The 24,301-nt window shown below is 44.3% G+C and overlaps 1 protein-coding gene across 5 annotated transcripts in view; it reads left to right on the top strand.

Moving 5' to 3' along the window:
- The window catches only part of JCAD (junctional cadherin 5 associated), a 61,150-nt gene extending 38,640 nt beyond the window's left edge, over positions 1-22,510 (top strand). For 2 of the 5 annotated variants that reach the window (XM_014880396.2, XM_014880397.2), the window contains 2 exons: positions 5,071-5,432; positions 11,803-19,497. In XM_014880396.2, the coding sequence (XP_014735882.2) occupies positions 5,131-5,432; positions 11,803-15,553 (4,053 nt within the window). In that variant the 5' untranslated portion in view covers positions 5,071-5,130 and the 3' untranslated portion in view covers positions 15,554-19,497. Of the gene's footprint in view, positions 1-1,447; positions 1,463-5,070; positions 5,433-11,802 lie in introns of those variants that run through there. The other 3 variants (XM_014880399.2, XM_088160015.1, XM_014880400.2) reach the window with 3 other exon arrangements.
- Positions 22,511-24,301: the final 1,791 nt, after the last annotated feature.

The raw sequence follows: 24,301 nt of genomic DNA, 5'->3' as shown, positions 1-24,301 counted from the left end.
CTCACTGCTCCAAGGGATGTGCCAGTAGAGCATGCCTGTGTAGTCCCAGCCCAGGGCTGTGCTGCTGCAGTGGGATCATCCCTGTAATGACAGCTCCTGCTTCTTCCAGGTATAGGTGAGATGGGATCTCAAGTCTGGGAGCAGAGAGCGGGCACAAAGGTGCTTCTGCTGGAAGCGTAGACAGGAGAATAAGTGTTCATCAGGAGGGGAAGGAAGAAATTGGAGTGATGGATGCCAACTGAGGATGGGGCAGCAGAAGCTGTGAGGGCTGCAGGAGGAAGGACGGGGCTGACTGACACAGCGGTGGGCTGTGTGGGAAGAGTGGCTCAGCTGGTGGGACCAGGAGACAGGAGGGCAGAGAAAGGATCCTGGAGGAGAGGGGGAGGACAGCAAGGAGGATTGGTGAGTGTGGAAAGGGGAAATGAAGGCACTGAGGTACATGGTGGTGAGGAGTTAACAGGGGTGGGGGAATATGAGACTTCCTGGACAAAAGTGTTGGTGTTGGATTAGATGGACAGAGGGATGGAGGAAAGCACAGTACACACATTACTGCAACCAGTTTTTTTGGCTCATCCCATGTCTTCATTGTGTGGACGGCTATTTGCCACACTTAGGTTCATGTGCAGAGGCACTAGATTCTTGCAGCAGTTGCTTTGAATGTACCTAGTTCACTTTTCAAGCTGAGTCCTTAAAAAAATCAGGTTGTAAGCACTTCAGACTGGGTGCCTAGAGTGGAGAGGGTTGTTTTCACTTTAGTCTCTGTGCATAAATATTCTGTCTGGCACATGTCTCATATGAAATAGGAATAATGTCACCCAGACGTGAGTGAAGATAAGCTTGTTTAATGTGTGACCCATCTAGATAATACACTTTGTAATTCAGATGCCTGTTAGTAACTATATCTTCAGAGCAGTGTTTGAATAGCTGCTGTAGAGACAGCCCAGGAAGAACTACCATCACCTAGCCTGCACACTAGTTGAGGCCAGAGTTCTGCAGAATTCAGTAGCCTCAAGTCATGTAATTAGAGACCTAAGCAAATTGTGTGTCCATGCAGGGTGCTGTGATTTTGGCAATTCTTGATGTTATGTGCTTCATTTTGCAGTATGAATCACGTTCCTTCGATGTTTTCTTTTGTTGAAAGTTGTACAAAATCATTTACATTATTGTTATAAAGAGTTCTGCAGAGGTGGGCAGGGAAAATCATGCTCAAGAAGAACTTCAGGGGTTGTATTCAGTCAATTAAAGGGTTACCACCTTCCACTACATTTCAAGTAGTGGAGGGCAGGAGAGATATTACAGAGGGCAGCCAGGACCAAATCCTCTGTCATTTCTGGTCTCCCACCCAGTATGTGCCAGGACACTCTCTGGAACTTGGGCTAAAGGAAGAAGCCTGCCAAGGGGCTGCTCAGAGCACCATGAAGGGAGCATTCAAATGCCATGCAAGTCATTTCAGAGCATGGAGGTAAGACCTGCTTCTGCCATTGCTGCAAGTGCTGGCATTTATCACCACTGGTACTGGTCATCATACAGATGGTGGCGGTACCCCCCAAAATAATAAGTCTTGGGAACCCCTGCCACTGAAAAAGCTACAGACAAAGGCAGATCATAAATAGAAAACAATGTGTTTCCCTCACTGAGAATGAGTTCCAGAAGCAGCTCAGAGGAAACTAGCACCAAATTTCTTCAGAGTGTTTTTCAGGAGCGCTTTGGCTTTTCTCAGGCCGGAGGTGAGATCCGTGCTCATGGACAGAGCACCCCAAGGTGAGGTGCTCTGATGACGTTTCCATCTGGTGATCCCATTGTGTCCCGTTTGCCCAGGCTGTGGGGTCCATTGTGTCTGTCTACATGGGGGCTGATGCTGATTTCCGCTGTTCACGCTTGTTTCTCTGCATCTGATAGTGCTGTTGAGAAGTTTCCAGAGAAAAGCTTGGCCCCTGTTTCCAATGTAATGCAGAGTTGTACCGGCTGCTGGGGATAAGTCGGAAACACTGGCAAGATAGCAGGCATCCTCAGGAAGCAAACCCTATCAGAAAGCACTGATGTCATTGGCAAACAAAACAAATGAGCACTGAAAAAACAAACTGTTTTGCAGCACTGTTGATCTTCCCTCAAATTAGAAGTTCTGCACAGCCTTCACTCTGCGGTCCAGTCTGACAGATTATTTACATGGCAATGCTGCAGCAATGGTTTTGTTACTCCTGCCAATCCAATTCCTTTGATTTTTTTTTTTTTTTTAGGTTTATTTATCTAAAGGAGGCTGGGATGAGTGTCCCAGAACTGTAGCCAGATTTAGAAAGTTGGCCAGCATCCTTGCAGATGATGGGTGCTGACATGATTGATGTCCTGCAAGCTTTGATCAGGCAGGACTTCCAGCTTCCCTGTCCCTGTTCAGGTCCAGTGCAGGAAATGCTGCTTCCCCATGACTTCTGCACAGTCCTTTGAGGCTGTACCCCAACGATGTCCCAACTAGTGGCCACCTGCCACCGTTGCTGCTGGCTCCTCGGAACTTGTGCCATGAGCATGGAGCAGGATTCTCCCCCTTGGTTGTTCCCATTGCAGAGTTGTGATGGGTGTTGTGATGGGCATAGTTATAGCATCCTTCTCCCACATGGGCCTCCCACCACACATAACACCATGGGGTTTCCCCTTCTACACATGGTGAATTTGCAGAGCAGGAAGAGACAGTCATACCAGTTCCTCATGGCACACTTCCACTTGTTGCTCCTCACCACTGGTGCCAAAAGAAGGATCAGAGTAAACCCCATGGGCTGGAGGTTTCTCACCCACGCATCTTTGCCTCTCTGATGGCTGCAGTGGGTGGCAGAGAGAGGGTTAAACTCTTCTCCAAGCCAGCCTGATAATAGCAGGAAAAGCACATTTCTTCCTTGCACCTGTGAGTGCTTCGATGGGCTTTCTGCTGTTTATGGTAGTCACATTGGATCTTTCTCCTGTTAGAAGATGAACAGTTCTAGCAGCCAGCTGTTCCCTTTGCTCTGCTCATACCTGGCTCCTTGCACAGTCTGGGCAGGGGGTGGATGGAAAACCAGCTTTTTAGGTCAGCATTCAGAAATAGCCCACAAAGCCTTCCCTTCCCTCCATGAGGGAAGGGTCCCACTCCTCCCTGCTTTCTGCCTGCTTGTACGTACTGCTGGCTCACCTACTCTTACTGGAAATTTGGAGTTCTGTTCTATCAGGGGCTATTATCTTCAGCACAGAGCTTTATTTCTCTGTTTTTAAAGGATGTGTAGTGTTACATGTGTTTAAAGGGAGGAGATTCATTAAGCTCTAGGGACAAACCGCTTTACATGTTCAGGAGGCTCTCAGGCTGGAAATGCACTTTTGCGGTGTTCCAGGATAAATTGTGGCTCTGCATGAAAATTGTGCCCTTTTTTCTACACTGTGAGCTCTCCTCGGGCAAGTGCTGTGGCCACAGTGGGCAGCGCAGTGCGGAGGCAGCTGGAGGGTCCCTGGATGCCCAGGAGCTGCACAGCAGGCTGGCCCAGAGCAGCTGGCCAGACTGGCTCCACAGCTGGCACATCATCCTGGAGTCAAGGTGGGACAGAAAATGGATGTGGCACTGCATAGGCAAAAAGTGGCCATAATACATAGAGTGCTGCAGCACAGAAACTGGTTTATATAGCATGCCAAAGCCATCCACTTCTGTGTATATGTAGCCTGAGAGAGTTAGTACAAATAAGCATGCAACGGCCGTCTCAGTAGTTGCTCTATTTGAAGTAAACCCTTGTGAACAGTAGTGAACAGACTTCTTCCTTTTTTCGTGCCCAAGAAGAGCAGTAGAGACCAGTGTATAAAATGCACTTTTGTGTCATGATCTTTGAAGAGACAGTCTCCTTTTAAGCAGCTGCCAGTGCAGGGTTCATGATCCTCAGTGCAGGGGTCATGATCCTCAGGTGGACTTGCTACTACCAAGGACACGCAGTACTCACTAGATGTGTTAAATTAATTCTTCATGCAGGGAAAATAATCTTGTAGTTTATATTTTACATAAATCTATTTCTGTGTGTTTTACCTTTTATCCACCTTTTAAAAATTTCTTTCCTTTGGTAACACAGTTCAAACAGGGAGGAATGTATCAGGATGGGTCCATTGTTTTGTACAACCTTCAGAACAGAACATTACCTTCCACACATTTTAAAACTCTGGAAGAATAGGTATTCTATAAGTGCCATAATAAGCTGTGAGAGTGGTATAGACAATGGAGACTCTTTTCAGCCAACTAATTCAGTTTGCTGGATCTTTGCTCTAGTCAGTGTAGAACTGAGGGCTGTCATGGGGGAAGAAAAATCTTGACCATACTGTGTCTTGCAGATTCTTGAGATGCAATACACATGGGCATCACTTGTTGTTTCCAGTCATGTTACACAATGGAAGTGTGCTGTAAAAACAGCATACTTGAAATCTTAGGTTTTGTGTTATTCTAGCTGAGGATTGCAGCAGGCTAATGCAGGGAGAAAAGAAAATAATCTGTAAAAAGGACTGTGTAGCTGGGGTATTGCATGATATTACCTGGGTTTCTCATGTGGTTGTATAATTCGTTTTTGTTCTTATGCATATTTTGTCCTTGTTCATGTGAACATTTTTTTTAATTGGTATATGCAGAGCTGTAGGGAGAGGCTTATTCTCTGTAATCCACCCCCTCTTCCTGCAGCAACTTAATACAGAGCACACCTTTCCATGACTGAAGAAAAATAGTTTTCTAAGGAAATGCCTGCTCAAGCTGTGGGCTTACCCCTAGTGCAAAGTTTTTGAGATCACATTAGTGAAATCTGAAAGCTGCAATCACCAGTGAAGTCTTGAGTGAAAGGGACTGAGTCAGCAGCAGCAGCACAGCATCTGCTGCTTGGCTGAGTGAGGGAGGTGTATTGTCTAGGGAAGGACAGTACATGATTCATCAGCATCTGCATGCACTTTGCTTTATCTATTTTATTAAGAGGGTGAAAAACTGAGTGCAGGAGATGAGACTTTTAGCTTCAGTAGCTTACTGGCTGATCAAAGGTATCTTTCCTTGTCTAAAGTGGCCTTCTGCTTGGTTTTGGTTATGTTTTCTAGTGATGGGTCCAGCTGGAAAAAGCTTTCTGATGGCACAGCTGTGAGTGAAACCAGCACAACATGTTCAGTGTCGAAGACCTCCTGATTTCTCATGGATACAAATTGTCAAAAAATCCCCCTGTTTCATATGAGAACAGGTATGATGGATACCGGCATGAAATCACGGGGAACAGATCTGCTCAGAGAACAGCACTGAATGGGATTGAAGCAGAATCCAGAGCTGGGGCCTACAGCAAGAGACCTCTGGTGAAAACCAGCTCAAGCAGCACTGAAAGCAGCCACGGGAGCCAAGGGAGACAAGCAGGTCCTGGTTTCCACCATGACCTTCAGGGTTTGTCCACTTTTCATACTTCAGAAGGGGGGTAAGTTTCAGCATCATGCCATGGCTTTGCTTTCTCTTTCTTTTGGTTTTGACAGATAACTAATCATGACTCTAACCCTTAACACCATCTTCCTGTGATCCTTTCCTGCTCCCATCCTAGTAACCATTTCCGTTCACTGGATGTCCATATCCAGTGACACATCCATTCACCTTCTGCTGGAGAAAGGCCTTTGGGAGAACTGGGGTAATGGGAAGTGGCTGAGTGTGGGAAAATATGTTTTATTAATGTCGTCTGTATGAGAAAGGCCTTTCTGATGGACTTAGGAAAGCTTAGTTCTAGCACAGGGGAAAAAAAAGGGGAAAAAGGTCTTCCTTTTTTTCAGTTTTAAAACTACACCCAGCTCCTTCTGCCACTTATACACCCAGGTTTTACTGTGGATTCAGCCACATACAGCTCTCGGTGGACTTGCTTGTTCTCCTAAGGCCGCTCTTGCGGAGCAAGCATAAGAAGGTGCCTGTGCACTTCTTTTTTAAAACAGCTGCAAGCCCGTGGAAGCTCTTGCTGTCACTCCATAAAACGTGCTTGTACAACCATGCTTGCACAACACCGAGTACGTGCACAGCGGGGCTGGGGCCGGCTGGGCAGGAAGAGCTGTGTGTACACACGGACGCTCGGCCATTGTTCTGCTGCTATTTGAGTGCTGCAGATGAACAAAGGAAAGGGGCTCGAGCAGGACTGGAAGCCAGCCCAAGTATGACGATGGTTTACAAGGAAAAGCCCCTTCCTCCCGCCGAGTGGGCTTGAAACTGAAAGCAGGGCAAAACACTGTCGCCTTGGGAGCTTGTCCTCTTACAAAGACCTTCAGTAACATGTGGCAAAGCCATGTGTCTCCTTACTGCTGGGCTCGTCTGCTCTTTCCCTTCACATCTTTTCCCCTTGCAAGTCTGTCTGCCTGGAGCAGGAATGGCTGCTGGTTGCCAGTTGGGATAATGGGCAGGAAGAGATGTGAGCCCTCTAAAGCAGTCACAGGACAGCAAGTCCTGGTGAAGGTCTCCAGGTGGAACTGTTCATTCTGGAGAAGGAAGGACAGAACACAGATGTAAAGGTAATTGGGAGGATCCTTTCTGGTGTGTTTTAGATGAAGTAAACTAGACAACACAAAACGTGAGGAAAGATACTGAAAAAGAATGAAAGGGAAAAAGATTTTGAAGCGGGGGAAGAGAGTGTGCAGGGGTGCTGAGTAAGCTGGTGCTGAGTTTGCAGTGGGGAGAAATAGAAATACTGTTGTGAAGAAGATCTGGCTGTGCAAGCCTGGAAGCTACCACAGCACTGCTGCTCCTGCACGCTGTTAGTCAGAGCCTGTGTAGATGCACAGGGGTTTGGGAGGGCTCTTGCCTCTCTGCTTCCCATTCCTCTCGGTGCATCTGCAGGGGCTCACACATCTGCCCCACATCTTGGACATGGCAGAGATACCTGTAATTGCTGGCCTTGGCTAAATACCAAATAATGCTCTCTAACATTTTAAACATCTCTTTCTAAATGCAAGGGGTGGGACTTGCCAGTCTACAGCATAGTTAAATATTATATCCTGGTTGTTAAAAGTGGCTTTTCCACATAAAATAGGGAACACAACCCTGGAAATGGCTTTGTCACACTTCCATAAAAATAGAAATATTTTCTTGCTATTACTGTTTCAGCAAACTCTGATTCTCAGTGAGCCTATTGCTAACTCTCAGAAGGCGCTAGCAGCTTGGAAAACCTTTGTATCATCCCTTCCTTGCCATGCCTGGGAGTGTAGAGTGCCTCCAATGTGGAGCGTGGCACAGCCGTGGCCTGGCTGGTCCAGAAGGGGAGGAGGGAGCTCTCCAGACCAGATCTGGGGAAACTGCAGCACTGCAGCACCTCATGTCAGCTCCTGAGCCCCGGGTGACAGTCCCCCTCCAGATCCACTCGCAAGTCACAAGGCTGCCACGTGTGTGTGAGCTGCTCTAAAACTGAACAGAAGATACCTGTGATGGCCCAGTTGGGAGTGCTCGGGCCAGTGACAGGTGGGCTGTGGTGAACTCCACCAGACATTTTGATATTGCTGCTTGGTTTTTAGACTCTTATGGGAAATCAGCTGCAGGTTCCCAGGCTGGGAGAGTACTCCACACTGCAGATAGCTGGGGCAAATTTGGGCCCAAAGAGGAGATGATCATCCAGCAAGATACTCTCTGGGCATCACAGGCTTCCTGCCACTATTTCCTGGTGCTGCTTTCAGTCAGCACTGAGCAGGAGCAGGTCGTGAAAAGGCCATGTGTCCTTCACAGATGGTGACAGCTCCACAGCAACTCAGAGCATGGCTTAGGCTTCTTGTCCAGGGAATTATCTATACCATACTCTTGTTTACACCACTGATGTAGAAGAACTAATCACCTCTCATACACTATGGAAGTGAGTGATGTTGGCAGCCTCATGGCTGCCTTTGCAGGGAGGTTTGCAGGGCTTGTGGTGTTTTCTGATGGCAGGGGATGATGCTGTTGTCTCTGCTTATTAAGGTTGTTCTGCTGATCAGACTTGCTGAGAAGGGTAGAGACTTCATAGCTACTGCTCCTGCTGCTTGTGAGGGCAGAGTGATGCCCTGGTGGAATGGGGAAGTGGTGTTTGGCTCCATCCTGTTGTTCTTCAGGCAAAGTGAGAGAGCAGATGGTGGAAGGGCTGTCCTGGCTGTCCTTGCTTAATTGAGCACTTGGAGGCCACACAGTAAAGGTTTGGAAGAGGAGACAAGTCAAAGAAAATGGGAAAGCTGATCCTATGGGTATAGATGAGAGTTCTCTCTTCACAGGAGAACTCCCTCGTGATTGTGTTCTAAGTAGAGAGAAGAGGCATTTTGCTTAGTTGTTTGTGTGGGAGGAACTATGTTAGTAGCTAGCAAATTTACTGATAAATAGATATCATCATTAATGAGATCACCTGCTGGAACAATTAAAAAAGTATACTGGTGTTTTCCAGTGCTGGATCTCAGAAGAGTGTATGTGAAGATAGCGTTTCATAATAGAACAGAAGCTGCCAGTGTCCAGAACAGCCCTCTGAAAATTTTTCCACCTTGCTGACTTTCTTAACAGTGCTTTTTGTAGGGCACAAAGTCTGCGGCAGTGCCTGCAGGATGAGCTACTGTGTGCCCAACACCTTCCACTTGCATGCTGGCAGCCAGCAACAGGGACAGACATTCCTTACACAGCCCTGCAGTGGCCTAATTCTGCAGGGTTTGGACTTCGATGCCTGTGCCACACTCCTTCACTTTTGGCCCTGTTTTCTGCATCATGTGAGGTCCTGCTGGTCCAGCGTCACCCTAGGGGAAATGGGCAGCTTCAGCCCATGGCTCTGAGCAAGACAGCTCAGTGAAATGTGGTCATGCAGCTGGGGAGGGCAGACTGATGGCCTCATTTCTTGTAAAGGCCAAAAATTCACAGAAAGCTAGAAATAGTTTTGGGAGTTTAAAACCATTTTAATTAACTTTATACAGAATCAATTCAAAGCACTTCATGAGAGCAAATATGATAGTCGTTACAATGAGGCCTGTTAGAAAAGAATTCATAGTGTTAAAATCCACCTTCTTGATCCCTTGGGACCACTCTGCCCCTGGAACTTAAATCTCCACAGTTGGTCCCATGGTGCTGCTCCATCCTTGGCTCCATCCTCCTCCCAGCTGTCAGGCACTTGTGTCCAGATGTGCATTTCCTTGTGCATCAGCACCAGCACACCGTGGAGAGACACAGAGTTGTGTAGTGGCATAGTCAGAGATGAACGACTGCACAGAGGGGCTGTGAAGTCTTCTCTTTGGTGATGTGTCATGGGCACAAAAGACTGCACCATGACTGGTACTCATCATTCAGAGATCTAGCATTGCTGAGGCCGCAGTGAAGCATTTTAAACTTGAAGTGGCTCTTGGAAGTTTCCCCTTCTACCACTTTATTGATTGCAAGACCCAGAAGTACCACATGTCCTGGAAGGAGGCACACTCTGCTGCAGTTGTGTCCACAAGCAGTGTGGTTCTGCAGTGCTGCCCCATTGCCTCCTGCCTGCCATGCCTGCATGCAGGTGTGCAGGAGCTGCTCTCCATCACTGAGAGCAGAGGACACTTCAGCACGGAGCTCTGCTGGAGGGTCCTTGGAGCATCCTCTTCCCACTGCACAGTGCAATGTCATCTTCAGAAGTTTACAGGGTCCCTGATAGAAGCTGGCTGTGAAACCGCTTCTAGTGCCTTAGCCAGAGCTTAGACAGATACTGTCTGTCCTATGAGTAGATCTTAGAAAGGACTAGGTTTAAAATGCTCTAAATGCCTCCTTTTAAATGTCTTTTTTATACTCTTGTTGCAATGATGACATAGAACAGGTTACACGGTGGATTGTATCACATTCTGAAGTTCATTACTGGAGTCTAGTTATTAACATTTATAAATAAATTTAATCCTTTAAACAGCTTTTAATAAATGGAGAGGCTTTCTCTCTGTTGAGAAGAATTTTGGGTTACTTTGTTGTTTTTTTTTTAATAGTGAATTAAGCTTTGCAACATCACTGGAAATTTAAAAATCAGAATTTTTAGGTGCTTTTCTAAGACATGCTACCACTTAAGCAGGAATCATCTCAGAGAAGTCTGATGGCCTGTGCTGAGCAAGATATCAAACTAAATAATTGTAATGGTCTCATCTGATCTTGGAATCTATGACTATACTCCCTGCAATTTCTGTAGACCCTTTTACAACGATGGATAAAATCAATCAGAAAGAGCAACCTGTCCATTTCCTCCTCACTCTTGCTGGATCCTGTTTCTCACTTCATTTTGTAAACACAGATACAAATGATGCCACAGCAGTATGGGGATGAGATGAAAAGGTCGAAGACAGCATTTGTTCAGCTGTATGTTTCCACATTAAAGTGTTGGTTGTTACTACAATCAGATTCTGATATAGGAGGTGCCCTGTTATATTTCACTGATTAATGAAGACGTCTGTTCCTTCTTGGGCTTCAGCAATCAAACTGTGTTTCATGCTTCAGAGGCAGAGCATTTTGTTCAGAAGTTCAATCTTAATCCAATTGAATTAATATGAGCAAGATGCTCCTTATGCCAGTGTGGTTTTTAAACTTTTAGACTCATAGGATTAAGGTAATACACATGAAATGAAATTGCTGTGGATCTGGATGGCTTAATTTTCATTCTGAATTTTGACTTGTATTATGTCTTCATAAACTCCTATTTAAACAGATCATTGTTTTTAGTAAAAAAGAGCCCGATGACACTGTTTATATACCTTGGGGTGGAGGGAAGAGGAAGAAATTCTTGAGTTCTATCTACATACTTGTCCTATTTCTGTCAATTTTGATTTTTCTTTCCAGTCTTATGCTGGTGGCAGCCACATAGTGTAAAGGCAGTTATATTGTTGGACACCTTAGGTACAAGAATAGCAGAATGCAATTCAAGTAGAAAATTAATTATTTATATCGAAGGGTACAAATTTTGTTCAGCAGGAATGTAAAAAACAGTTTACACTCTGTTCAGAACAGACAGAGAACCTATTCTGTTCATGTTAATCTGTGTTCTGAATTTCTAATCTGCAATGTCTAATGTCTTTCATATTTCAGTAATATATTCTTTTATTTAAGAATTTTATACTTCTTTTGAAGTATTTTACATTTTAAGTATTGGTTCCATCTTATTCAGAACTGTGTTGATACATCACCATTGTTGTGACATGTGTCATTTAATCCAAAGCACCCTGAAGAAATTTGTTCCCTCAGAAAGATGAACAAGAATCAATTCTGGAACTGACATGTTTAATTTAAGCACTTTTACCAGGATGCAAATCATATTTCTTACAGACTATATCTTAAGAAACATTATGATATAGACATCTACCTGTTCTCTCTACCTCTGTTTCTTGGAATCCTATTAAACTTGAATTCCACAGTAGTCTCCTTGACATCTATGGATTTCAATTTAGCAGGATACAGAACTAATTCAAGACAGTCACTTCTGGTTTTAGAATGGCATCTTAGAATGAGAGGCTGGTTTGGGTTGGAAGGGACCTTCAAGATCTTCTAGTTCCCAGTCCCCTGCTGTAAGCAGGGAGTTTTCTATTGTCCATCAAGGACAACTGTGCATGTTTGCCCAGCAGGTAATTGTGTGCATTTTTCTCTCTTTCTAACATCTTTGCATAGCTAACAACATGTCAAAGGAACTTCTGTCCCTTCCTTTACCCATGTCAATTGACTAACTTTTAAGTCCTCTCATTAAAATTGTCATCTGGTTGCAAATAGATTACACAAAACCCCATTGGCATAACTCATCATTTGACCTCCTAATGACCTTACCCATGGTAGAAAAAACAGGCACCTGTGCACACTGCTTCTGACACTGCTTTTTTTTCCAGGGTTTATGACAGGCCTCATTTAGCATGGTCTCCCCAGCCCAAGACTGATAAAGACCTTGCCTACTGGAGAAGACGAGGACAGGACTTCAGTGTGCTGCTGGGCTATTCCCAGAAGTCGAGTGTGGAGATGAAAGGCCTGGCTGCAACCCCAGGGGCACCCCGGCACCCCAAGGAGAATCAGCTGAAGGTGGGGACAGGTGCAGGGCATGTCAGAAGAAGCGGCTTGCAGGAAAGCTGTGAAGTGCCCAGAGACTGCAAATGGCGAAGTCTGGAAGTAGAAAGCTGGAACCAGCCAAAAAAGGTTGGGAGGCAAATGTCTGAGGGTGACAGGGAGAAGCTGCTTCAAGAGCTGTATTCGCTGACCCTGGGAGACAATGTACTGAGCACCCACAGCAGGGGGAAATCGCAGTCGTTGCCGAGGGTCCTTTCACCTGAGAGCATGAGGTGCGTGGAAATGCCCTCCCTGACCAACAGTAACAACTCGCTCAGCGTCACTAAAACCCCCTCCTATCCCCCAAACAGACTGAGCGTGGAACCAGCCAAGCACCATGGGACTGGAGGCCATGTCCTTCCCCTGGTGAAGCCCAAGTATGGGAGACCTCTCAAGCCTCCATCCTATGAACTGCAGCGGCAGACTAGGGCACCTGCAGAAACCGTGGGTTTCCAGGACCACTACCAGAAAGAAGAACCAATCTCCTACTTAGCCAAAGTCAGTGAGCCAAGGCAAGATGCTGGCATTCCAGACTCTGGTTTGGAGCCCCCAGTGTATGTACCTCCTCCTTCTTACAAATCCCCACCTCACCAACATGTGACCCCACATTCCCCCAGTGAAGTGCCTAACACCAACATGTGCACCAGCAGTGATCCACAGGGTCCTGCAGAGCGGGTTGTCCCCTGCCAACGACCAGCCATGAATACTTTTGAAGTGGGGGGTGACCCTTGCAAAGACAACCATTTTCCTCATGGGAAGCAAAGCCATGCAAGGCGCCCTGCTGACCACCTGCGTTCCGTTCAGTATATTCCCTTTGATGATCCTCGGATACGACATATTAAAATTGCACCACTGGAAGGTCTGCAGGGCAACTCTAACCACACTGAAAATGCACGTAGTCCCAGTTCTGGTGCTTTGCAAGAGAGAAATCTTGAAGTACAGTACAACAGTGCCTTTGTGGATGCATCAAACTTGTCCAGTTCTGCAAAGGGAGAAAGAACTTCCGACAGCTCCACTCATCTCAACAGATGGTTGGCACCATCCATCCGAGACCAGGAAAATTGTGCCTTGACGGACCAAAGAGACAATTGTAGAGCAACTAATTACAGCCCCCGTAATGAAGCCAGCACAGAGTACACGAAAGGCAAACTTTCTGTAAGAAATTCACATATGGACAACACCTGTGAGACTGTTACAAAAGTGAAAAAGTTTGAAGCTGGAACTGGGATGCAGAGCAAGAAGAGTTCAAAGAAAAAAATGAATGAAACTATATTTTGTTTGGTCTCCATCCCAGTTAAATCAGAATCCAATCTGCCAGATACAGATAGGAACAACAACATAACTCAGAGCCCTGATAAGAATAGGTTTGATAACAATGGGGCTTTGCAAGAACAAAGTCTCTTAAGTATGTCTTCAACAGACTTGGAGTTACAAGCGCTTACAGGAAGCATGACCAATAAAAATGAGTTACAAAAACAAGAGCTGTGGAGACCAGAAGAGTTCAAACAAATGAATGACCTCAGATTTATTCAGCCTACAAAACACAGAGAGCTCAAATATTCTGGCTCCTGGCCAGGTGATCAGTACAAAGACCAGCAGACACAGACCAGTTTCTCTGACGAACCTGAGAGCCCACAGTTTTTCCATGGTACAAAGCCTGGGAAGCCTGATAGTAGCAAACCTCTATCTCCAAAACTCCCGGGATGTACAGCGTCCACAATGGGGGCAGAACAGGCAGGGTCTCCTTCTGATGAGAGGGGCTGCAGGCAGAGCAGTTATAGTATGAAGGGCCAGACACACCTCAGCCAGTCTAGCAACAGTGCATTTTCCAGGACTGCCCCCTCAGTCCTTCAGTCTCCCTCCCCAAAAGCCCACCAGAGCCAGCCTGTGCCTGTCCAAGAGAGGGAAAATGGCCTTCTTTCCAAGGGAGATGTAGTTAAGGGAGAACCAGGTGCTCCCTGCAACAGTAAAGAACCATTTGGGCAGTTCCTGTTGAAACCTGTAAGTCGCCGTCCCTGGGATGCAATAAGTGAGCTAGAAAGTTTTAACAAGGAGCTGCAAGGGCAGGAGGAGAGCACAAGCAGTGAAGAAGATTTGGAAAGTGCTGCAGCTCCTCTGCAGGCAGGTGCCTTTATGCAAAGGAGGGAGTCCAGAAATGAGAAATCAAGCCAGGAGCCAAGACATGGGGGGAAATCAGAAATGGTTGTGCCAGAGGTGCCTGTATTTAGGTCAGGAAGGGTTAAAAGTAAGTCTGAAAGTTGGAGCATGGGGACAGAGCATGGTAGTGAGCCAAGATGCGTTGGTTCTCAAGGTTCCTCAAAGCCAGGAGGGAGCAGTGAAGGAGTCAGGCCAGCAGATGGAAGTCTGATAACAGAAATGGGGATGGGGGAAGCCAAGAGCAGAACAAGCAAACAGCCAGTTCATGTGGGCCCTGTCAAAAGAGTTTTGTCCAGTAGCCCAAGTAGTTCATGTCACAGCAATCCTTTTAATAACCTTGTCTTGCGGGAGATGAGCGAAGACCAAAATTACCTAGAATTTGTAAAACTGAGCAAAGGTGCAACTCCCACAAATGATAAGGTATTAGAGAGAGGGTCAGTAGTACGCTTGTCACTAACAAAGAGGAACCAAAGGTGCTCTGAGCCAGATTTGAGGTCAGTGGGACTTGATGTGGCCCCAGAACTTGGTGCTAACAACTCTGATCACTCTTCGGATGCAAATGCAGTGGAAATCCCTGTGAACGAGTCATTGCAGGAAAGAGCTGCAAGAATTTTAGGTATCGATATAGCAGTGGAGTCTCTCCTTCCAGATGACCATGTTGGGCCCCACCCCAGCACTAGCCCTTCAAATGGTGCTCAGGACTTTGAGTCATCAACGATAGGGAGCATAGTAAATAACAAAGAAGGAAAAAAAGAAGGTTCTTATGAAGGCAGACGAAAGTGTGGCTGGACAGAGAGTGCTCTATTTGTCAGAGCAGGAGGACGATCTTTATACCCTGATGAATGCCAGGCCACTCACCAGGAAGCCAGCCCCAAACCACTGGTAACTGAGCAAGTTCTTGAACAACCTGTGAGTCCCAGCCAAGGTGAGGACCAAACCTTGGTTTGCAAGTCAGCTGCTTATCAGCATTCAGAAAAGAGAGTGAGGAGCACCTCAAAAGTGATAGAGACACTCCAAGGCAAGCTCACATCTCCACCCAGCCGGACTGCCATGGATCGCTTGGTGCGAATGAAAGAAGTTGACTCTGTGTCGCGGATGAGACGTCTGAGCATTAAGAGCGCAGACTCGGGAGAGGAGGTGGATGAGGAGAAGCTGTCGAAGGTACCAGAGGAGAGAGGAAGCAAACTGGCAAGCTCAGGGGCTGTTTCCAAGCGTGTTATCTCTCTCAATGAAAATGGATGTTTAGGTGGAGTGGACAAGAAGAAGATCGACAGAGATTTTTCTTTAGGTAAGATCCTTTTATGGGATATCCAGATGGGTACTCGTTCCTTATGTAATGGGCATGATCAGTTTGCTTATGCCCACGTAATGCTGCTCAAATAGTAACAGGCTGTAGGTGGTACTATCCTCATCTGGGATCCACCCACTATGCTCTCCTTGTGGAAAAGATGAGTGTTCTCTGGTCCCATTTTAGGAATAGTTACTGTAAAACTCACTTGTGATACAGAAATTCATTCACAGAGACTGGAGTGCTCCTTAAGGTTTTATCTCTGTCTAATTGTTTCAGGGAATGGCCAGGCTAAAACAGTGGAGTTCAAAGACAGTCACTCTAATGCCAGTGTTTGGGAACATGTGGTGATTTAATCCTTGAATGCCAATTTTTTTCCTTCTCTAATACTTAAGTAGACACATACTATATCATAGTTCAGAAGAAACTAAAAATAAATATCTGATGTTCTTCTGTGAAGCCTCTGGGAAATGACTGCGTATAGGGGCCTGGAAATTCTCTCTATCTCATGAATATTTTCCAGATCAGATGTTGAGAATAACTGTTAACCCCAGGACAAGTGGAAAGTTGACTTTTTCAGTGAACACCTTTCTTTTTCCCCTATTTTTTGGTGTTTCTGATCTCTCTAAAACATATAAACTTGTGTAGTCCATATACATCCCCAAAGTAACATGAGCTGTTTCCTCTCTCAAACAGTTTTCATTTAGCATTTTGTTGAACAACTGAAAATCAGTTGTTCCTATAGACCTGCTTAAAGGGATAAATCTCTCAGGCTACCTGCCTAGTCCATTAAATGGATTGGAGTGAGCAAACATAGAACGTGAAAGTTGTTAAATTAATCTCCTTCCTTTTTCTACCCTTTCTGTTACAGTTGACACTCTACCATGAAATCTGCACAGGTTAATCATTTAACGTCATTGATATAAATCTGTTCACAGTTTTTCAGTACGGCGGGACTGAAATTAAATGGAGTATACTTTAAACTGGATTTATGCATTTCCAACTGAAAATAAATGCTTGTGTGAGTTCTAAGTATTGACTCCTGCAGCCTTGCAGCCTTTTTCTCCATGTCTTTTTCTGTATCCCACATCTTTGTCTCTTTCTGCTCTGAACTGTATTTCTCCAGACCAGCTTTTTCAAACAGGCTGATTCAGCTTTCTTGTACCCATCAGGTCTTGTATGTCCCACATGCATTTCATATGCTTTCCTCCCTTGGGGTTTCTGCTGGAGTGAAGAAAATAACTGTTGTGGTGACATGACTTCAGGGATGTATCAAAACAGATTGTGTGCTTTTTATTGGAGAGTTATTCTGCAGTAAATTAGGTCTAAATTTATCCCTCTTGCTGACAATGCCAGGCTTGTATTCTGCAGTGTGTTCCCACTGCAGCAGTTCCCTCACAGCCATAACAGCCCTCCCCATGTTTGGATGGCATGAATGTCCCTTCCTGCTGCACTGTCCAGTACTGCAGGGTGACACACATGGGCTAGGCAGGTGGCTCCTCCACTGGCCTCTTCCCATCCAAAGAGACCCTCATTTGCTGATGGCCCCAAAAACTTCAGCTTACAGAGGGACTGTAGATTCATGTTTGTAAAAAGGCCTGATGTTGTGTCTTCCTCTGTTAAGTCTCACTCCAATTTCCACAGTAGCTCATTGGTACCATTGAAAGCCCAAATGAGAATTAATCCTGGAAAACCATTGTATTTGTTGCTTTCAAAAAACAAATATTCCATTCTAAAAAGCCACTCTATTTGGAGTGAGGTAGGGTGATGTTAGTCTTATAATTGCAGGCTGGGCCTGTCACAGAGGCTGCAGCCCTTAGCAGAAACAGGCTTTCACATGTATAATGTAGCTTGGCAGACGAACAATCATCTCAGAGTAAGAGCCTTGCCAAAACTGAGTGCAAGAAGCTCATCTTACTATGCAAATACTGCTATTAGGAGAACATCTCCAAGTGTTCCCAAATGCATTGGATGTCTTTTCTCCTTTGCTGTTTGAAGACATGAAGCTGCTAATCTGGCTTTGTTTCTGTAGAGAGCATTTCGAATGAGCTTAACCAAATGTTGAATAAACATTTCAGTATCAGTGCTAGAGCTCCAATGTCTGTCTCCCTCAAAAGAGTGACCTGGCTTGTCAGTCTGGCACTTTTGTGTCCTTGGTTTAGGTGCTGAGAGCACGGGTAAGCTTCCAGGGAAGTATATTGAGCCATGCAGAGGCTCCATGTCTTGTGGCCTGGTTTTCTCCCTTCCTCCCCGCCCCTGTCCTGCCACTCCCTGAAACAGTGAGCGCCTGAAATTTTGTGGCGAATTCTGTGAATGTGTCTGGCCTTAGGAAAATCAGGTTTCTGAAATGCAAATCCGCTTTTATTCTTGGGTCAACCTATCACAGAACACTTCAGAATTTTATGTTCTAACAGTTTAGATGGCAAAATATTTACAAAGAAAAAAATGTTACTGCTTTAGAGGCATCTTCATACACCACCAGTGCATTAAGCTTGAAAACGTGCAGCATTATCCTAGAGCACACTGGCCCTCAAAAACTTTATTCCTGTTGATTTTTTGCATTCATGTAGAGTCTGTTTGGAAATAAAATAAAAGGCTTAGCAGAAATCATAGGTGTTGCTGGCACAGACTCCTTTGTTGGCTGAACTAGCATATTGAGAAGGGTGGGCAAGAGAAGTGATAAAAGATTCTGCACCACAAATCCACGCACTGGGGCCAAATCCAGAAGTCCTTTCTTAGCCAGTTCCCCCTTGACATGAGTGTGGATGTAGCAGATGGACATTTGCACACCGGAGCAAAAATTTCCCTGGAGGATTTTTATGCTTTTTATGTTTGAATGAAGACATTCAGTCACATGAACACGAAAGTCCTGAGGATGAACGTTTTACTCCAAAGCGTGATATTTATGTGTGGAACTATTTTCATGCTCAGCTGTTTGAAGGCGAGCGCTGTGGGAGTGCAGCCTACGGGAGGGACGTTTGAGGTTAGTGCAGATCCTCAGCTTGCGTAAGAGCAGGAGCAGCACGGCTGCAGTGCCGGTTTGGCCGGGCCCCTCTGTGCCAGCACACTCCTCCCTAGGTAGCCCTGGCTCCTACACGCCGTGACCGTGCACCCCAAGGGCAAGTCAGGTGTCTGCGTGATGGCACTGGGCAGGCAGACCTCACAGGGCAAAGCCTTTTCATCATAATCCCGTCCCAGAGTGACGAGGGTGAAGGAAAAGGCTCATGTCTGCTCACTTCATGGCCAGCACTGGGATAAATCCAATTAAAAACTCTGATAGAAGAGTGTCCTCGGGGATTTGGGAAAAGGAAAAACAACCTGTGATGTGTCCTGTGAACTGGCAGAAGGGAGGCTGGAAGTGAAGAAGAGTGTTAATAAGCCAGTCCAGTGCTTTAGTGAAAAAGGCTGAAACATGAGCTGCAATTTTGCAGACTGAAGCGAGACAGACTAACCATAGTGATGCAACACAGCTGTGCTTTCTTGTTTTCTGTTGAATTAATCTAAAATGAAGGATTTGCAATCAAATGAAAAGACCTTGATGGCTGCATGGCATAATCACTCCTTCAGCCAGCCTTACACACCCTGCTAGGATGCTTAAAGCATTTACTGATCCTTAGTGTTCAGTACAAGGGGGAACAAATCTCATGTCTTTTTCTTCCCGTCAAAGCACCTGAAAACTGGAAGTAATCTCTTAGCATTCACTGTGCTTGTTCCTACCTACCCAAGGCCTTCCCAAATTCTATCTTCATGTATTTGATCAGAGGTGTTCCTGAATTATACTGGCAAAAATACAGAATTTGGATCAGTAATGTGATATGTATCTTTAATGCAGCAAGTCCATTACCAGCTTCTCTTTTTTTAAATAAAAACTAGGGAAAAGATGTGTCATTTCCACAGCTAGCAATATTGACTAGATTTCACAATACATTATTAATAGTGTTTTCTTGGTTTTTTTTCCAGATACATATGACCCCACCAAAGTTGAAAAGGTGTGAGATTAATGAAGAGGAGAACAGATAAATTTCTGCTCTACTAAGAATGTTTCACTGATTTTTTTTTCTGGGTGCTTTTTGTTTGGTTTTTGTTCTTTAATGTTTGGAAATTGTCTCCATTTGTGATGTTCATGGTGTACTGATAATGCCTTTACCACTGCCACTAGGAATTAGCTATTCATGTCTGAAGCTATTGTGGAGACCACAGAAAAATCTGACTTCTACGTTGGAACCGTCTGGCTTTCTAGTGTTTAAGACAATACTTACCATTCTCAAACAGTTTTCTTCTGAACTTTATTTCAGTCTTTAGCAAGGATGATGAAGTGCATCAAGTGAGGTGTTACATTGGTGTAAATGTAAACGCGGGAAATTAGTGAAATTATTTTTAAAAGAATGTGAATCTATAAGCTAAACTTCTAAGTATCTACATTCTAAACTTTGTTTAACTTAAGAGATTTTTGCCGTAAGTAAAAAGTGCTGCTGCACTGTGTGGGGAAAGGAATGTGAAAGAATGGTAGCAAAGACTGATTGTGAAATAATCTCTGACTTCCAGAGTTTGAATTTACTTGGATTAAATACTTGCCACCTAGAAAGAAGAAAAACAAAACCCAAAAGCTTCTAAAAGATGAAAGACTTTTGTAGTACAGTGTACAGAACATGTAATTATAGTAGCTGGCAACTATGTTTCAAACCAATGCAAAGTATACCACTGGCTGTTTTGCACTCAGTATTACCTATTTTTGTTTTGCTGTTTAGAAATTCTTTATATGAAAGAATAGTAGCTGGTTTAAAATAGCCCATTTTAACAAAGTAACTATATTTCTTGTTACAGAATACTATCTATTTTTCTACGATGTAAACAATTGCTAACAAGTGGCAAGTATAAAGAAGTATTATTATTATTATTATTATTATATTTTAAGAAGACTTATTCCTCTGAGTGAAGGTGCCCCAAGCAGATTTCACTTGTATATCTTAATGCACATACCATTTTGCCACTTACTCAGTAGTGCTACCTTATTTTGCTCTGAAAAAAAAGCCATCTATCTATCTATCTATCTATCTATCTATCTATCTATCTATCTATCTATCTATCTATCTATCTATCTACTACAGGGTTAATTTCTAATTTTTCACACTCAACCCTTGGATCATTCTTCTTGGAGCCACTTTCTGAAACACACTGAGAACTCTCCAGGCTGGTGCTGCTGCCATTCCATTCCAGGGACGCTGATTACCAAAAAATAGGTTTGGATCTTTGTCCCAATGTTACTGAGTGGCTCAGCTAAAATACCTGTTCTCTTTCTTATACTTTTTTCCCTTTTTCAGATTATGAGTTCAGATTAGGCCAGTGCACAAAAATAAGCAAAACTGGGCTCTTCCCTGAAGTCACCAGGTATTGCTGGGGAGAAGTTCAGGTGTCTTTTTGATGGCATTTCAATACATGGCTTTAAATATATTTTATCTGCACACACAAATGCATGAATTACAGAATTTATAATAAAGCCTATGCATTCTGCCATTTGATCCTGAATTAGCCTGCTTAGTATCTGTGGCCTTTATGTTCATTCCTGTATGTTTTTTGTAAGTATACCTGTGTACTAACATTCTTCTGATGACTTGTTCATGTACTTCACCAGTCTGTTCTATTGGCCTTTTCTGGATTTTAGCATATTTTTATTTTTAAAAATCTTGTAATTTCTTGAAATATTTTTTCCTAAGTCTGTAATTTGGAAAGAACAATCGGGAAAAACACTCATCCTGTGTTTTGGCAGCAAGACTTTCTTGTCTGTAACACATGATTCTGTTACATATGGACTATTTAAAGCTTGCTTGAAAAGAAAATGTGGTGTATAATTTATTTTATTAACCCTTGTGCATGCTGTGTAGCAATACTTGTTGATAAACTGTTCCTACCACTCATACTATATTCACCTCTCTTCATCACCATCTAGGACATCTGGGGAATTGTAAATAGCTACAAAACATATTTTTCCCCCTGGAAAACATATTTTCCCCCACTTGAATCTTGCCTATGAAAAACAGTTCTGAAAGAACTTCATCAACTCTCATCTTCCCACTTACCAGTGAAGCTGAAATGCATAGCAATTAATTGAAAGTTTTAATTTAACCTTGTTTGCTGAATAACTTTAAATTGTCCCATATAAACATTCCTGTTACCTTCTGTTTACGTCTACATGGAACAAAAGTTTTCTGTGCATGCTGTTTTCTTCTGATTGGAATAGGTTAATTGGTTCTGCAGTGTGTCTGTTTCATCAGTCATGCCAAGTAATTACTTTTCCAAAGAACATAAACATCCAAGAGCTTAAAAAAAAAAAAAAAAAAAAAAGGCAACAATATTGCAGGGTACGTTTTATTGGCCAAAACCAAAAAATTAAAACCTAAACAGTGGGTAAGCTTTGTTTTGCAGTAGTACATGACTGACCAGTGGATGAAAGAGCAGAGTTAGTACTCTTTTAGAAATGGTGTGTTCCTCTAACAACGCTGGTAGTTTCATTTGATACTACGATACAGACAACTGAGAAATCCATGGGGTACAGTTTTCTGAACAATTTTGCCTCAGTATTTCTACAGTGTTGATGCCATGGGTCAGCTATTGGAATGGACTGTATGGTACCACAGCTGAACCACTTTTCCAGAAAACTTTTGCCAGTTTGCAGTCAACAGAGAGCCCCTTTTACACCAGACATGGTTAAAAAGCAGTAAATAGTAACTGCCAGTGCCTGTCTCAATGGGTACATAAAACTGTCTCGGCAACAGCTGTCACTGGTAATGGCAACAGCAGGAGCTCAGGGCTGAGTGGGTGCAGAGGTGGAGGATGCAGCAGCCTACTTCCAGTGCCTCTACAAATGCAAGCACAGTGAAAAGTGAGGAACTCTGCCTTTATTCTAGGCGGGAAAGCAGAGCTAGAACCTCAGAAATTACGTTTTTAGAACGTGCTATGCTGTTGTAGCTGGGGAAGGTGAGGTCGGGGGAAGATACTGGTTTCATGGGCATTCTCAGAAATTAATCCAAAATAAACCCCAAACCTGACTGATTCATACACTTAAAAAAATGTTTTATGGGGACAGTCGGGACCCGGATGGCTAAAGAGGACCTGCCATCTCCTTCCCTTTACGCTGTTGAAATCCAGAAGGGACAGTCACGTCCTGAGGGGCTGGGGCCAGTAAGAGCGGCTGGTAGCAGGGAGATAAAAACGAGCACGACATTCCAGGCTGCTATCTCCTATCTGAGGAAGAGAAGCCACCCGTGAACTCCGGGACTGCTGAACGGCCGGAGCACCGCGGATAGGGCAGGACGGCCTCTCCCGGTGCGGCAGAGGCGGGGGGAGCGGAATCGGGACTGGGATCGGGACTGGGATCGGGACTGGGATCGGGAGCGGGGGGCGGGCGGGCTCAGCCCGGGGACGACGCATGTGGGGAGGGCAGCGCGCTCCCTCCTGCGGTTCCCGAGCGCCAGCAGGAGGTTGGTTTCCCTGAGGAACCGCTGTTCGAGAGCCCCACGCCATCCTCCTTGCTCGAGTCGTCTGGAACTAGTCAAAGTGCGGTCTGAACAGAGCTCTTGAGTGTTTGAAATGCCTCCACAGCTAAAGGAGGGGATGGGAAGGCAAAGGAGGGAAATGCCTCTGAATGACCTGAGAGCTCTGGTGACAGAAATGACTGGTGATACAATACACCTGACCAAGCATCAGTCGCTAGATATTAACTCAAGAAGCTTTCCCCAGACATAAGAAGGGCTGTTGTATTTCATATCACAGGTTTGTCTTTATTGAAAACACCAGCATCGTGTATCAAAACCATCAAGTTTCCTTGATTCAGCTCCTGATATGGGGAGCAAGTGTTTGTACTGAAACATCCAATGACTCCGAGAAAACAGGAAGGACAGCAATGCTTAAATTGGTAAAGCCACAGAATTAACCTCTCACCCTTAGAAAATAATCAGTCATATCAAGCTTATTTAAGGATAAATACTGGAATTTTGAAAAATATTTCTGTTTAGTATCACAAATCAATATAAATATCTAGAGTCAACATTCTATTGCCTTTGCCACATGGACAGCCAGTTGAATGTTAGTTTTATAGTGCTCAACCTTCTCTTTGGGTTAAAATGTTGATATCTTCTTCACTGCCTCCTTTCAAAGGAAAAAAAACAACCGTGGAGTGACTGGGAGAAATGCAAAAATCAAATGTTCTTGCATTTTAAATGACAAAAGTTCTTGCAATTGCAAAGTGGGTCCTTCTGTCCAGCTTCAAAATCTGATAGAGGCAAGTATATGTGAGAAATGAATCTTTACTTGGCAGGAGCATTCAGCGGAAAGAAGATAGACAAAACAGTGCTAAAAGGAATGGAGAGAACTGACAGCTTGTCAGACTTTTGAATGTTTTGTGTAAAGCTGTCCTTTTGGAAGACATTGGTATTTTCTTGGTTGAGGATCAAACAATCCCCTAATTTCCCTCCACTGGCAATAAGCCACGATGCTGCAGCCCTAATTTACTGGAGTGGGTTTTAATTACAAGTGGAGTCTACAAAATTTAGACTTCTTTTCTTCTGCATAATCCAAATAAAGTTTCAAGATGAAGATTGCATGAGATGATGACTATATCATTGAATTAATTAGAAAAGTTGGAAAATTGTGATTTCTTATTCAAATTTGCATGAAAATGTTCACTGTCCCTCTGCCGTGGACTAAATGAAACCTGTTTACCATCAATTCTATTTTCAAAGAAAAAAAAAATTTCAACAAAGAAAAAGGGGAATCCTGATATCAACAGCAAAGCCCAAACCACACTGTTACTTCCCACCCATGCTGAAAAATATGTTTGCAATATG

Source organism: Sturnus vulgaris, chromosome 1 (genome assembly GCF_052056855.1).
Source record: "Sturnus vulgaris isolate bStuVul1 chromosome 1, bStuVul1.hap1, whole genome shotgun sequence".
NCBI classification, from domain to species: domain Eukaryota; kingdom Metazoa; phylum Chordata; class Aves; order Passeriformes; family Sturnidae; genus Sturnus; species Sturnus vulgaris.
The sequence above is the reverse complement of the archived record's forward strand: the minus strand, read 5'-3'. Positions and strand labels throughout refer to the sequence as shown.